The sequence below is a fragment of the Rissa tridactyla genome, chromosome 7 (assembly GCF_028500815.1).
Source record: "Rissa tridactyla isolate bRisTri1 chromosome 7, bRisTri1.patW.cur.20221130, whole genome shotgun sequence".
In the NCBI taxonomy this organism is placed as follows: domain Eukaryota; kingdom Metazoa; phylum Chordata; class Aves; order Charadriiformes; family Laridae; genus Rissa; species Rissa tridactyla.
The window spans coordinates 6,468,346-6,485,296 of NC_071472.1; the positions used below are offsets into that span (position 1 = coordinate 6,468,346).

Genomic DNA, 16,951 nt, shown 5'->3' on the forward strand with positions numbered 1-16,951 from the left:
ATTCCAACCACATGGTGGATACCGTAGGAGATACAATAGTCAGCCTCGCATGTGGGCCCACAGCTGACACTTAACACTTGTTTGGAGATGTAGGTCCACAGTGTGTCTTTTGAAGTGGCATATACCTGCTTTCATGGGAGCTAAACCTTCTGTGAACTGGGTTAATAGTAGAAAAGAACAGAAGTAGAGCTGCCAGGGCTTCCACGCTGTTTTAGGTGTGTGTGCTTCTGCAGGATATTAGCAGATGCCAGACGGATCTACCTATACAAACTCTCTGTTCTCTAAACAACTCATAAAACACAACACAGAAATGACCAAAGCCTGACATTCACCAGGTTTCACGTAATCAAATTTTACAAGTTTCAAAAGCAACTCCACAATGACTGCAAATTGCTAAAGAATAAAGTAGCAAATGATAAATTGATTGCCTGCTGTTTCTTTGTGTACTAATTTGTGTTATGGCTTTCCAATCTGAAATTGCTTGAGTAGATTTTTGCTGTTGGTTTTTTCAGCTCAAATTGCAAATGAAATGACTGTGGTAAACTGAATGCATCAAGTGTAATGAAGAATTGATCAATTGTTATGTTGTAGGGCTTTTCTGAATAGTGGTTTCTAGCCTATCTTCTTAAGATGAAAATTACAGTTATTAGCCAATTACCAAGTAAGAATGCAAAATCGAGTCTGTTTTTGATAACAGAAAGATGGACGAAAACCTGAAATAGTGCATGTCTGCATATAATCACCTTGTTTTACCCATAGATGGTGATACACAGATGTTATTCCCTATCAAAAGAAATAGCTCTGGCTCTGGCTATTTCCTCCTTCGGGAATGCTGTTTTTTTTAAGCCATCTTTTTCAATAAAAGGTATAGCTTTATTTTATAAGCTAGAAGCCTACTCTCACTGTTATCAGGCAAGAAGGAGGTGGAGGAGTAGAACTGAAAGCTCAGCATGGAAATGGCTCTATGGAAATAAAAAATTACGAGGATTCATCTTGTCTGGTGAGAAGAAACTATACTGCATTGTCAGTGTCTAAGAAAGGAAGACAGTGGTTCCCGCCAAGAGTACTCCATCGAGCAATCTGATTTTCTTTTATTTACCTTCTAACGAACTAGGAAGTGCCAGGGCTATACCTCCTGTAAAAAACACTGGCACCACATTGACTGTGGTGGAGGAAATACCCATCCCACCCCAACCCAACCCATCCCTGCGTGGGAAACCCCACACGCAGCCTGGCCAGCCACCAGGACACGGAGCTCCCCGGCTCAGAAGACCTTCTGAGGACACAAATCACCCCAGCACATTTGGAGTCGGTTTTAAGTGAGCATAAATTTTAAAACACGCAAACCTGCACTGTGATCAAAGTTAGTTCGGTGTAAACGAGAAAAAAAATCAGTCGGTTTACCTTCTGCACGGCTGATCCTGATCAAAACACATCTGCCTATACTATGCACCATATGGAGCAACAATTGTCTCGTGTTTATTCCTATGCCGCCCTAATCCCCTGTGTCCTCCGTAAGCGTGCGTATCTGTACCTGCAGCTTCAGCTGGATGGCCAGAGAAAGGCATTTTGCTTTACGCACATATAATTATGGAGATTTTTTTCTTATTATGGTAATTACATCTTCAAATATTGCCCAGGTAGCAGCTGTAAAGGTAATGAAGACTCAGCTGATACCAGCTGAACTAGATTTTCTTTTACATCAAAAAGTAGCTTCTAGCTGAAGTCCTTATAGATTCCTGGAACCCTACTATTTTTACGAATGCTTCTACTACTCCTGGTAAATAAGCAGAGATCTGAGGAGAAACCAAAGAAGAGATGACCCTAAAAAGGAAAACTAATACCTGTTAGAACAGTGAATGGTGGCTAAATTCCTCTAAACAAAGGCAGTAAATGCATTTGTCTGGAGATTTTCATGTATAGGTACTGAAAGCCTTGCTCTTTCATGGCATGAATAGGCACCAACAGATCTCATTCAAGTGCTGGATGCACAATGGGTGGCATTTTTCACAACCAAAGATATGAGATTCCCCTGAAATATCACCATGGCTGAGGGAAACTGCTGGCTGGAACTGCGACCGTCCTGTTTCTATAGGAGGAAGGTGCTAATGCATTATAATTTTGAAGATAATTATGACTATATGTACAGAAACCATGTCTTTGAGATGTTGAAGAAACAAGCAGCGAGGATTGCTGATAAACTTGATTTCTGGAAATCTATTAGACTTAATGTCGTACTTCCACAGTTGGGAGTACACAGCTTTGTCTTATGACTCTGGCCAGGCAGACCGACGGCTATTTCTAGCTCCTGACCTTTTATTTTAATATTTTTAAATCCATCCAAAGTGCTACAATGCATGAGCAGGGCTTTTGCATCAGCAGCAGGGGCTGCTCTGTGCTCGAGCCTGTTTTGCGTCGACTCTCTCCAAGTTTCGAAGAGTGAGCAGCCTATGAGAGGGTGAAGGACAGGGTCAAAGAAGACCTTAATTTTGGTGGGAAGGTGGTGAATTCCTTCCAGGTTTGTGCATTAGTTGGGAAGTGGAGCATGTCCATGTACATTGCTGCAGAATGGTAACAAATAAAGCCTTACTCCAAAGGCGAGAGCAAACGAAAAAATTCTTCCTAAATGTCAAAGCCCTGACAGAAAAACCCATTATAAACATGTGCGGAGTGTGTGACTGCCGAAACCGCTATTGTGCCAATGAATGGAATGAATAATAGCGATGAATAATAGCAAAACAATAGCAGGAAAAATTGCCTCGTCACCCTGCATGCATTAGGAACTAAATCACACCCAGGACACACGCGTGAATCTGGCGTTTGGCAGCGCTAAGCTGCCTTCGGTCGGAGTCCCCTTATCTTTCTGCCAGTCTGTGCTGCATCCTGGATGCACTGACAATAAGTTAGTGGTGACACTTTCCCCAACGCTATATCATCCACATACAGAATTAAATTGAAGGAGTGGGGGGAATTGTGGCCAAAACTCAGCTTTTGCCATGGGAGCAGTCTGGAAAATGTGCGGCTCGCAAATTGTAATTAGCCTGTGTGGCAGTCGAGGCATGGAAACAGCTCCAGCTCTCAAAGGGGTAAACCATGGAAATCAAATTTCCATCTGAATAGAGCCCAGTGGGTTCTAAAATCAAAACATGTGAGTTTGTCTTTGCTACCGCTATTTAGGAAAGCTACATTTTCAAGTGTATGTTCAACTGAGATTAGGAGGTAAGAAAGAACCTTTTCATTTAGTTTCACTTTTTCATTCTGAGGGATGAGAGCAAAATAGACCAATCAATAACAATAATTATAATTTTCTTTTTATTGATTGTTCAGAAGTCCTTAAAGGCATCATCATTAACTTAAAGATAACTTGAGGAAATTTATGAGGTTTTTAATTCTCTTCTGACACAGCAATTGTAAGTGATTTCTATATTCAGATGCTCAGCCTTCCTGGCTCCAAAGCCAAATCAGAATTAGCGAGGATGAGGCTTGGTAAAATTTAATAGAGTCATTGACACAATTTGGCTTTGTTGCTTTTTCTCACTGGCGCGTTCAATAGACGAGTCTATATTTCGCAAAGCAGGAGAATTACAGACTTCGCCTGCCCTGTCCACCTGCCCTTTGCTTCTTATCCGTGTGATCATGTGTCGTCCCTCTTGTGCCCACCACGCTATTCGTGAGCAATTTTCACACAGACAAAAGATGGCAGATAGCGAGTCCTGGAGACCAAAACATTTTAAAGGACAACACTTCAGCTGGAAATTTCTTGGCTCATCCAGGTCAGTTGGCCACGCCCGCATTGTTGTCACGGAAAATAAATAATTGGTTCCTTCATCCTCTCGATTTATGAAACACTGAAAAAAGTGCTTTTCGGCACATCGCCTGTGACAATGCTCCAAACTGCCCAGAAGTTCCTCAGACTTTGCTCATGCTTCTTGCAGGGACCTCTTGCTGTCACCTGCTTTGTCAACCCTCTCTTGACACCTCTTATGGCCCTTTGCAAAATGCACGGCTGCCTCTGTCCGCGTACTTCCCTGCGAGCTGTACGTAGTGCATTATTCTGCAAGGCATTCAGGGGAAACACAGACTAGCAGGGGCGTTTCATATAATCAATTCCTCCTTCCTAAACCACAAGTTAAAAATAGAAATGCAAGCCAAGATGAGAGATACTAACATGAATAAATAATCTTTTTCTCTGGAACCAAATGTTGGCCCTTGGCTCGTCAATAGCATATCGCTTTAGTTCATAGAAGACCAGGATGATAAGTGACCTTGTTCCCAGGCAAATGAAACTCAGATGCATCATACAGACTACATCTTGAGATTGTGGGAAGATTTTTTTCAACTACACTTTCTCTCAGGGCCCCGTGCTGTCGCCTTTGTGCAGAAAAAAAGAATTCCCTAAGAATTAAGCAATAAACTCACTAATCCTGTCTGATGGGAGCAATCTCTAGTAAGAGTTGCAGTGACGTATACTGTAAGTACAGAATATCAAGGGTGGCATCCGTGGGACTGATGGGAGAAGGAAAGGGATCTCTTCACACATCGCTGCCTCTGTCATTGGTGCTCGGGCCACACTCGGGCACTGCAGGAGGATGTATTGCAGGATACATTTTGTTTCCAACATAGCAGATCCCTAGAGCTGAACAGTTTAAAGCCCGCCTTGAAAGAAGACTGCTTACTCTGTAGGACAGACGTGTGAAAAACTCTCTAATTGTATGCTGAGTTCCCTGGGTTACCAGAAGATGCCTTATTTTCAAAACAGTGTAATATCTAAGGGGAAACGTTAAGCATCAGACTCCTAGAAAACTATGTTCCTGCTTGGCCTGATTTTTCTTCTTTTTAATTCTGTCTGTTATTCAGTACAAATAATATGTGTGAAAAATATCTTATTCTTTTCAGTGGGTGCTCAGCCTCTTCCTGGGTCAAATTTTCTATAATTACACACATTTTGCACAATGGTTCATTTATCTCTATCAATTTTGTCTTATGAATGCCTTATGACTTGTTCAAGACCTGGCCATTATGAGTATGTGGTGTTTATACAATGTGCTTCCTTATCGTTTCAGTTCAGTCGGAGGTTCTGCTGTTTCTGAATTATCTGAAAAATAGCTTTGTTTATTAGCTCTCAAGGTTTTTTATAAAATTATTATATTTTACCTGCCAGAGGAGCATGCACAGTTCAAGCATTTTCATGTAGTGATCGCTTTCACATTCACAAAAAAATTCTGCCTCTGAATATTATTAGGAATAAAATTTTTGTCATCAGCATGCAGAATAATTGCATTAAAATCTTAGCAAACATTGGTGAAATAAGGCAGCAACTTTCATCTGTAATAAACTGTCAGATGTTTCTTAGCTATAAATGCCTTATCTAGTAATAATTACTGTTCATCTGGAACTTGCATCACCCAAAAGAGATTCTTTAAATGTTGTCAGATCAGAGCCTTCTACTGTTATTTTGAACACAACCATTAAGAGCTTGGAAAGAATTTCCCTTTCCCAAGATCTGCCTTCCTTTTCTACCCTCTCTTTCAATATATGGTAAATCATAATAGGGGAAATGGATGGCACCGACGCACTGAAAGCTTCAGAGGCTTTCACCTGAGCTTTGCTGCATCAGTGAAATACAGCCACCGGGCATGGAAGTGGCTGGTGATGAAAAGCTTTCCTTCTGTCTCTAAAACAGAAAGAGAAGAAAGCGATCTCATCCTTTGTCTGCAACTAATTTGGAGTTACGGCTTAACAGCCTAGGCATTTTGGACTGATTTTTCCAAATGAAAATCTTTCATAATTTTCCCATGAAGAGAAATCCAAGCACTCTGGAAAATGTTTTGTTCCGCTATGGATTGGAAGAAACAAAAAGCAGAAAGCTGAACATCTGCCAGGGAGGAACTTGAAAAATTTACTGTGTATCGTACTGATGTCAAAGATACGAATATTCTCATAGATAATTTGGAATATAGAGATGTATAGACATTCATATACCTTACATATGCACCTATGTGTGCGTATTTTCAAATGTCATACTTCAAAAGCTCCCCAGTACCTCCTCTCTCTGCCTTTGAGCGAAGCCATGTGAAAGCCGGTGGGCAGCCCCGCTCCCCCAGCGCCGGGGCTCGCTGCGGTTTTGGGGGAAGCTCCAGCTGGGCTCCCACAATGTGGGGGACGACGGCGAGAAAGAAACCTGCATCTGGGAATATCTCTTTCCTGGACACAGAACAATCACAGCACATCACCAACGTGCTGTTGGTTGGTATTACTGGGATCGGTCGCCGGGTTTTCATTCACCCTCCACATAAAAATTAGTTTGCGATCTGCCAGCTATTTCCCAGAGCTTTAGAATGCCCTTTAAATATATTGTGTGGCTGGCACCGCTTTGCCGAAAACAAACATGCACCGTGGGCTTGTGGACTATATTTCTTTCAGGTTTTTCTAGCTGCCATCACCTATTGATATTATTTGATTTGCAGCCGCTGTTCAAAGCAAACAAACAAAATCTCACAGCTTCTTAAACCTTCCTCCATGTAAGCCACTGATATTTACTGGGAGCAAGAGCGACAGGTAACTCTGTCACACCCACACTCCCCTGCCTTTAGAAATAAAACCAAATTTTTAGCCAGTTATTTCCTTTCAAGTTTTCAGCCTGCCGCTCCAATTTTCCTGGCGTCCCTCCCTGACATGTCTAGTGCTTCCACTCATGGCCATGAGCATCAGCTGGGATGGATGGACCCTTAACAAATGTCTGGTGGTCCCCACAGCAGCATCTTTTCCACCAGGGCCACTGCCCAAGAAGTGCACGCGTGGCTCAGCCGCTTGCAGACCATCCAGCTACCAACCTGCTTGAAATAAGCTCCAGCCAGGGGATGTTTAAGTTGTGAAATGTGTGGGCTTGTGCTGGTGACATCCCAGAGTAAAGTCCCAAAAACACCTTTCCAGACTCTTGTTTGGCTGGTCCCTGGCATAGCCTTGTGGAGCCTCTGTCCCCCCCAATACAATATTGAGCAACCCATCAAGAATGACTTCGGGGCTGCTGTCCCCAGGATCTACGTCTTCCTCCAGTCATGGCCACATCAACATTCCCTTTACTGGAGTGCCAAACCCCAGGTCCACAACAGTATTTCAGCATGAAACACCAGTTCAGATATCCACTTTCTGCTCATTGTCCGTCAGATATCTCTGGATGCTTCTGCCTTCTGCAGGAGGCTCTCTTCCCAGTGAGTCCAAGGCTGCCTCTCATTTCATCTGCACATAACAACTTCTCACACATTAACATCGGGTGAATCTCGACCTCCAGGCACTAACAGCAACTTTCCTTATGGCTTCAATGGAGACAGATTTTCCCCACGCGACTTGCTTTATCATGCCACCAGAGTTATTCAAATGTCATTTTCACTGAGCCGCGGCAACAGGTATTATTATTTGTTTGCTTTCTGTGTCAAAAAGGAGCTGCTTAGTGTCTCTTTGCAGCAAGTTACTGATAGAAAATTGTTGGGTTTTAAAAAAAAAAAGACGCTTAAAGTCTCATGAAGCAAAAAAATCCTTATGTCTTGGCAAGAACTCCTTGCCTCTACTGAGGGCGATGGTGTTTCAAGAAGTTCTTTGTAGGAGACTAAAGCATTGGCTACTGCACAACATTTAACTCTCACAGTGCTCTGGACCGAGAGCAGCAAAAGCTCAATGCACGGTTTAATTTCTCCCTGAATGGTCGTAATGATGACGAGCATCCAGCTCCCTGAAAAGCCAGCATTTTTTTCATAAGCCGTTTTAATGCAATTATAGGAATAAAGCTGGGTGATTAAATTAAATGTATAGGTTTCTCATATGTAAAGAAATAAATATTTCCTTTTAAAGGCAACGTAGCCTGCACACCAGAGAGTAGCAGCAACTCTGTACAAGACATGGTCGTGGACTTTTACGTTCCCCCCAATAGGGGGAACAATTGTGATATTGAGCACTTCATCATTGTACACAAGCTTGACATCCGCATCTGACTTTGTCATGAATTAAAAATGAAGAGGAAGGTTTCATCTGATTAGAGTGTAGCTGCAGCCACCATCAGGTACAGGCGGGCATCCCTCAGGTGAACAACCAACAGAGCTCAACTGTATCTTCTTAGGTCTTTTTTTCAATAACATTTTCATAACATAGTCTGACTACAGTGATGCCTTTCTTTCTTTCTGTGGGAAAGGTGGTAGTAATTAACTTGTACTACGGCCTGCAATTTACATGTTAAAGTTTACAATGACTCTGTCACAAGGCCATAATAAGCACCATTTTACAAGGGAAACCGTATAACCGAGGGATTGTTTTGCTCATGGCCTGCTGCAAAACCCGGGCGAGCTTTTGCTCCCTCTCCCTCCTGCTCTGTGCCGGCCATCGACTCAGCTGTGGTTCCGTCTGATCTGCATCAGGCTGAGAACAAAATCCGTCAGTCTGGCTCCAGGGGAGCTGACAGCAGATCAATTTGCCGTGCTGCCTCCCGGATGACAGCCTGCCAGCAGAACTAAACCCCGTCACAGGTACATAAACATATTCCGATGTTTCATACAGAATAAAATACACCTCTAGAAGTGGTGGCCGCTTGAGCCAGGGTTTCATATATATGCTCTTTCGGGAGTGAACACATGGCTTTTTGTCCCAAATACTGCTAAATTTAATGGGTGAACGCCCCTCTCCCTACTGACCTTACGTGTCTCCTCCATGTGCTCCCCCAAGTCTCTCCCCACCCTTTGCAAGCCCCATCCCCAGCGCTCAGCTTCTCTAACGTTAATATGCGAAACAGCATTTTCTAAACTACTGCAAACAAAACTATGCAAAGGATGAAAAATAATTAGCCATGTCTCAGTGCCTAACATATTTGCATTGTTTAGACAGAGTAGTTAATCATTGGTAAGACCACAACATGTTGTGTGAATTTGGGTTATAACTAATACATATCGAGCAGAAGGTTATTAATTACATTTAAAGGGAGTGTTTGATATTATTATTATTGAGAAAGTGAATGCAATTAATTATATTACAATGCTCTTGCAGGATTTCTGTTGCAATACTGTGCGAAGAGTCATTTGCTTTTAGACTCTTTTGTTCGTAAAGGGGGGAGTTAGGGCAAGCAGAAGACACCACGAGCCAAAGTCCTCTTCCCATTGACACTCCTGAAGCACTGAGTGACATTGAAGGAATCAGCCAGGGTCTGCATTTTTGATGTGTTTTAAATACAGGGTAAACTTTTCATTTGCTTAAAACAGTTGGTCTGCTGAAATGTCACTTATTCCCTTGGGTCGGGAATTGGCAAAGGACTGTCTCCATGTGGTCCCCACCGCTGGGCCCAAATCCCCAGAAAGGACATCTGAGGGAGGGAATCAGCTCCCAGATTTAATTGGAGCTGCGGTATTTCCAAATGTTCCGTCTCTAAAATGGCTCTTACCTGGAGAAAAGAAAAGCTTAGGGCACTCCTTTTTTATTTAAAAAGGCAATTGTATTAATTCAGCTGAGTTTTGCATTGGAATTGCACTAGTGCTTTGACAGTTTAGTTCCCTGAAAATTGCAATAAAGGCTCTGTTACGCTACATTTTGTGCCCATTTGTCTTGTATACCATTGCCTTGCCTTTGGCACAATAAAAATAATCTTTAAAAATAGTACCATAAGTGGATTGACTTTGACCTTCTGAGTATCTTGTCAATAAAATAAAAATGATAAATCTGTTTCAGAGTGCCACGGGCGTAATATTAAAGCAGAGTTATAATCTGAAAAGTGACATTTGAGAAATGACATTATGGGGAGGGGTCTTATTCTCTGTCAACGGTGTCCCATAAATAAGCTCTATTTACAGCACAAAGAGGTGATTTTGCCAACTGCCAGGCTCACTCCTGAAGCCAGGTTGTGCGATTCCTGCGATGTGCTCGCTGCCTCTTACATCATCATTAGCAATTAAAGATTACTGCAGCAAGAAATTAGCTGAGCCTTCTGTTGCTGGTACCTACAGCAGAGCAACTCCAGCTTGGTCCCCTCCTGTGACCCACTCCGCAGTGCCAACACAGCGGAAACGGACTTTGCCTCATAGAAGAAAAGGCCAAGATAACCGAGAAAAGGCCCTTTTTTCTACATGATCGTTTTTTTGAAAATAAAGAACTTCTAAAAGAATCACTGCGAGGCTTCTCTTTATTCAGGGATAAGAAAATACTGAACGTTCCGTAAAAAATCGAGAGACGCATGAAAATAAACAGGGCATGCGTGTAAACAAACATACGTCAAAGGGCAGGGGCTCTGACTCAAACTTCATGATGCATGCCCAGAAGCTCTGATGTATTTGGCTTCACGGGTACGTGCTCTCAGGCGTCTGACCTGCGGCTGGAATATTTGCAAGCCTAACTTGAGCTTGTTTCTAAAAACCGTGTTTCGTTGTTTTTTCAGCGTTTTTTTTTTCCTCTTTTTAACATTTCTTGTTCTCATTATTGTAAATATGTATTTAAGAGTATGAGAAGTACACTTTATACTTGAGCATCAACTTACATCATGATTAAAATGCTCGTGCATATAGTAAACTAAATTTAAAACCCCACATATTTTCAAAGGTCACGAGGCTTTAGAACCTCAAAACGTTACTTGATTGCTGAGGAGGAGAAATTCAGATGTCAATCCCTAAAGCTAGACTGAGACCATATTAAAGGGCTAAGGCTTCTGGGTTTGATTCAGATATGATGAATATCTAGATAACTAAAATCGTTATGTTACCAAACTTCCAATTTTATATATTTAATACGAAATTTGATCCTTTCCCAGTGTTTGCCTTGAAAATTAGCCCAATCCTAAACTGAATCTCAATATAAGAGGATGTATCCCCCTTTAAGCAGTTGTTAAGAGTATCCAATTGAATTAAATCGAATTAATTTATTTAATCCTTGTCCTTTTTTACCCTTTCCAGCTCCTGAGTGCTCGCCGGAGGGACACCGCATCCTCCGCAATCCCTACCGCAGCACCAGGTTTGACTCACTGGAGCTGCAGCGAACGGCAATTCAGGACCTGGTTTGTGACCACTCCTTGCCACCAGCATGGTACCGTTTCATGATTGGCAACAGGCCCGCGGAAATGCCGACGAGATGTGTCGAAGTCAGTAAAACTTAAGTTCTAACCCTGGTGAACTTGAATAAATCCTTTGGTGTGATTTTCCTTTCCAGCCACCTCTATATTCTCAGAGCCAATAGACTGCAATGGGGATAGGTGAGTGGTAATGGGAAAACCACTTTTCCAATAATAATAACAACAATAACAACAACAACAACGACAACTTCATATCCCAGGGCAGTAGTCAGAGACCAGGATCCCTATGGACTGGGCATTATTCAAACATAAAACAAGGTGTTTTCAAACTCAAAAGAGAGATCCTTAGTAATCTACATATGTGTCCATAAGTTGTACTTTTTTCGAGCAATTCTATTGCTTTAAGAATGGATTCTGGAACCTGAATCTTTCCCCCTATAATTTATCGTGAATTAGGAATACATCCTTACTATGAAATCAGAGGGGGAAAATCAGAAAAATGAATCTGAAAAGAGATTGATTAGTGATACAGAAGGAAAAGCTAATTTTGAGTCTTTTTCCGCTATTACCATTTCTTGTTTTATTTAGTTTCGTAAGTATGCTAATGGCTTTCTAAAGCAAAAAAGCTCCAGCACATAAGACTACAATCCAAAAAATACAAAATAATTATCTGTTTTTCAAAATAATTGTCTTTGGTTTTATGTGTATTTAATATGTATGACAATAACATTTAACTTGTAATCATTGCTGCCAGAGCAACTTGAGACCCTAACTAAAGCCATTGCCACCTCATATAGCCCAGCTGCAGGAGGTTAGAATAATTTCAAACACACTGTTAAACAAAAATACTCAGAAAATAATAAACTAATTACCATAAATGACATTAAAGATGACATATTCAACCTAGAGAGCCAGGAAGTTTAATATTAGGCGATGTTAGCCTAGCTGGAGAACCTTCTTGAAAACAGCAAATAACCTTTCCTATCTGTTCAAAATGGACCTGTGAACTTGTCACAATAGAAGTATATCTTAATAATCTAATTTAAAATGAAATGTTAAGAGATGATTGTTACTTCTGGGGGATTTCTAACTCTCTGCATGCAGAAACCATAAATCTAATTAACATGAACAAATTGGCATGATTATTATTGAAATATTCATTTCATGACAGGTCATCCTTGAATATCCCAATGCACTATGAAGTTTATTTTTACAGGTTACTCTGTAAATGTATATATATTCTACAAAGTTATTTAATTTGCCATTGTATTTCAGCAATTTCGAGTACGTAGCAATGCTTGACTGTATGAGATTTCTTTCCAACAATACATGCTTTGTTTCTTTTAATCTTTTCTCTGGAGTTTTTTATTCAGGTTTGTAGAGCTATATTCATTAGTTTAGTTCCTTATCTTGTAACATAATTCTTGCCGTTGGTTTCTTCATTATCCTCTGAATGACAGTAAATCTCTGCTTCGCCATGCTGATGAAGGATTACATCTGTTAGATGTCACAACTGGAAGAATACGCTTCTTTTAGATCTTCACCTTCTAAATCTGCCTCTACGTTCTATCTCTTCCACTTAATTAAATCATTGTTTAATTTGGTTTTCCATTTAATTTGAGCAAAACCTCTGGAACAAAATAATTTAAATTAATAACTGCATAGCTTCCACTCCTTAATAAGCAGTTATTATTGGACATTCCACTCTGGCTGGAGTGAGCTGATTTTAATTAAACAAGTCAAAGACGAAATCCTGAACAGACAGAAGAGAAAAGAGACCAAAGAAAGCTCGACAGTACAGCTGGAGAGTTAAAAAGTACATTACTCCAGCACCTTGTAAAATATACGACTGGTGATATCCCGTTGATACTGGACGGATACAATCAGCTGCTTATCGATGAGTAAGATTAACTTCTTAGTTCAAAGTAATAGTAGGTAAGGGTTCTTGTCACCCAACTGAGCTCTGAAGGGGTTTAAACCACGGTGGAGATTCAGCGGTCCTGCCCAGCTGGGGACAGAATTGCATCAGGACAATGGCACGTGCTGGGTGGGCGTGAGGGAGGTGAGCGCCCGAGGTCCAGCTGCGGTGCCTGGGCAGGGGCAGCTGACTCCTTCAGGCACGATCTCCAAACTTGTCTTCTGAATCTGTCCCCCAAAACCCTCCACAGTAAAAGTGTGGCCCTGTCTGAATACTGTTTCATAACCACAGAAAGTATTATATTCAACAGAGAGCAGAACCAAGTCACACGCAGAAGTTATGAGACCCTCAGTCTGCAACCATGTCACAGCTGGGAGGCAGGGCAGCTTTTGCAATGAAAAGCAAATAACAACTCTTAAGCTGCTGCTTCTTGTCCACTAATTTAACAAACAAGTGAAAAACAAAGGGAAAAAAGACAGAAGAAAAACCCAAAAGCTTTTGTGTCAAAGAGAGTGAAAATGTGAATTGTATTCTTGAATTCTCCATCCCTTGGATCCAACTACTGCCCATAAACTTATTCCTCCAGTGGCAAAATGCTTTTGATTGAAACTGCTTTCCAATTTAGGCTTTGCCTGCTGAATTTCTCTGGGGGGTAACGAATGATCCTGACCTTCCTCCCTCTATTTCTTCCTCGCTTCTCCCCCTGTGCTCCCAAAGGAGGCCCAGCAATTACCAGATCCTGGGCGTGCACTCTTGGCCACAGCCACTTCCCCATCCAACAACAAATCCTAGTAGAAAAGCAACACAACCTTGCAAATTTTGTATCCCCAGGTATTGAGGCTGCTGCCTACAGATCACAAACAATAGTTTGTTCTTCAAGAACTGCCAAATCCACCGTGAAAGGCAAAAACACTAAAGGCAGAAAGCACAGGGAAGCTTTTACTAAGATTAAGGCACGGTACTAAGAGCAAGAAACAGTGCACAGACGTTGCCAGACCTAGTAGTAAAATGACCTTCAGAGTAAGAACAACAGTGACATACAAGTTAAAGCTCAGCAGAAATGCTATTAAAAATACAGAGAAGCATTTAACAGTCAATATAGGAAAAACATACATCAGTTACAGAAATAACTATTATTTTAATTCAGGCTTCTGAATTATAATAATATAGGGTATACACATACATCTGTATATATGTACCTATGGGCAAGCCCCAGGAAAGGAATGAATACTGGAAAGAAATGAGAGAAAACACAACCTGCTGATGTTATTGACGTTCTGCTCTACAGCCAGATAAAAGATCAATCTGTGGATTACAGAGGAGCAGCGCGTGCTGCTAACTGCAACGCAAATCCAAACGCCGTGCCACGCGAACGACAGGCCGGCCTTGCAGCGCTGGCTCACAGCTCGCGGTGAAGCCAAAGATATGGCTGGAAACGTACTTCTTCCCCTCATTTACATGGGGTAAAAAAGCAGAGGTTATACTCCACAACCTTAAGCAAAAAGAACAATTCAGAATTTGGTTATGCAAATAGTAATTGGTTCTGGAGCCAGCAGTAATACTCACGATACCGCACGCACGAGTTGAATTCATTACTTCTCAAAGCAATGCTAATATTTCCAGCTTTAAGTAGTCAATTGCAAACAGCAAATGATAAGCAAAAAATAAAGGTATTAAAAGCAGAATCACTACTAGGACAACCGTCGCTATCAAACACTTGTCCTCTGAAGCAGAGGATTCGTGGTACCATATTGCTTGAGCAGAGAGATAAACACAGATGTTACCGCACTGACCACAAAAATCACTGTGCACCCACTGCCGAGGTGAGACACTGGTCTCACCGGTCCCCGGATCTTCTGAAATGTCAAGCACCTCGTCGGCCAGCAGTCCTCCCGCAACACCCATCAATACAGGTGGCCCAGATGTATGGTGCAGCATTTATACATGTATGCATACAAAAACGTGCATACTACCTGGACTGATAGGCACGCACCAGGTGCGTACAGAGATACACGCAAACACACGTAGTGCAAACACACCACATCCCATCAGCTCAAGTTCAGCCTCTCAGGGCAGCCACTGCTTCACTTTTGCTTTCCTCCCAGTCTTAATGCAGTCTTAAGCACCCTCACTTGGGCTCACTTTATTTTCTGCAATCCTGTTGGCATGCACGGCAGGAGCCACGTCCCACAGCAGAGGTCCCCCTGCCCCAGGTACCAACAGCACGGCTTGTATGAGACTTTAAAGGGATTTCTGCCTCACGAGCCAGTCCGGTCATTGTCATTTTTTAGCATCCATAATCCTACAGCAAGGATTCCTACAGGTTAGTTACGGATATAACACTCCATTTCAGAAGTGCCCAGTAATAATACCTGCCTGTGACGGTGTATCAAGATTACTTCCAATATCCTTCTTCAGAAATTTCATTCTCTAAACGAGCAAAACCATCTCCAAATTTGTATGTAAATGTGGCAGAAAAAGGACATGTTATGCAGTCAGGGCTGGTGTTTTCTCAACAGCTGCATTTTTAACAATATAAATTTACTTTTCTATATATACTAGGCTCAAACGTAGGCTTAAATGCTAATCTCTGGTGTATAAAACAAGGTCATGTTAAAGCATGTCAAATCTAACCTGCCTATAATGCTTAATATTGTAGCCCCTGGAGAAGTTTACTTTTTCCCATACTCAATTTAATTTCCTCTTCTACTTAACCTGTTGTAGAATGTTTTATACTCACAATCAAAATGCAATATCTCAACTGCATACTATTAATCTTTTATTTTGATTCCATTTTTATTTTGCTCTGAATACAGTCCTACTTTGATTTGCAATTGTTTTACGAACTTAAAAGCAAGTGACACTTTCAAGGTATTATTTCATGTTTTCATCTGTAATTCTGTTTCTCACATGCGTACGTGAATACTCCAAGATCATAATGGTAGGTATGAAGAGGTTTTGTTTTTCTTGTTTGTTTTTCAGGCATACAAAAAGACTTCTATAGAAATTACAATTACAGCCTCTATTGTTCAGAAGCATGTACTTAAAAAGAAACACAAGACAGGCACCGGTTTAATTGCTACTACAGATATTCCTGACGTGAACTGATTTCTGTGGAGTTCGGCCCCAGATTGAAATAAAAAATCTTATTTACTTTAACTTACTACAAAGAAATTCAAAAACTAAGACAAAGTAAAGTTTTGAGCGGATAACAGATGCAAAATCACAGTGCTTTAACTGCCAACCAACAGTATACCAAAGCGCCTTCCATCTCCATCTAAGTAAAACAATGCATTTCTCACATATGGTGCTACTTATTTTTAACAGCATAATTTCAGTGCAATACCCAAGTGACAAGAACAATCAAGCTTGATTTCTTTGTGCAATTATAAAGAACCTTAGAGTGTTCAATCAATCAAACTGGTTGATTCTCCAAACCCCAACCAAATGGAAGGAGGCATCATTGGATTAAACGATAATGGTTTGTCCCATTCTTTTGGCAAACAGGGAGCAAATTTAATTTTTTTTTCATTTAGATTTTCTGAACTGAATTATTTAAAAGATTAGCTGGTGCCTAATTATCAATCAAAAATACTTAATGAATGCTTACCTGCCACATAGAGGTGTTGTGAAGATTAATTAGGTAAGGTTTATAAAATGCTTTGAAGATTAAAACCACCACTTAATTATAATTGGATAAAGTATGAAAGAAGCCTGGTAAGAGCCTAAAAACTCCCTTTTGTGTTAGATAAATTCTCCTTTGTGCAGGCTGTGTCACTGGATACCTAAGAGCAATGCACTGAATGACCTAAATTTCATAGAATCATGGAATGGTCAGAGTTGGAAAGGACCTTAAAGATCATCTAGTTCCAACCCCCTGCCCTGGGCAGGGACATCTCCCACCAGACCAGGTTGCTCCAAGCCCCGTCCAGCCTGGCCTTGAACACCTCCAGGGATGGGGCAGCCACAGCTTCTCTGGGCAACCTGTTCCAGTGTCT

The 16,951-nt window shown here is 41.3% G+C and overlaps 1 protein-coding gene across 5 annotated transcripts in view; it reads left to right on the forward strand.

Moving 5' to 3' along the window:
- The window catches only part of LOC128912844 (von Willebrand factor D and EGF domain-containing protein-like), a 186,160-nt gene that overhangs the window by 27,373 nt on the left and 141,836 nt on the right, over nt 1-16,951 (forward strand). For 4 of the 5 annotated variants that reach the window (XM_054209491.1, XM_054209493.1, XM_054209490.1 and 1 more), the window contains exon 2: nt 10,920-11,104. In XM_054209491.1, the coding sequence (XP_054065466.1) occupies nt 10,920-11,104 (185 nt within the window). Of the gene's footprint in view, nt 1-10,919; nt 11,216-16,951 lie in introns of those variants that run through there. The other variant, XM_054209494.1, reaches the window with a different exon arrangement.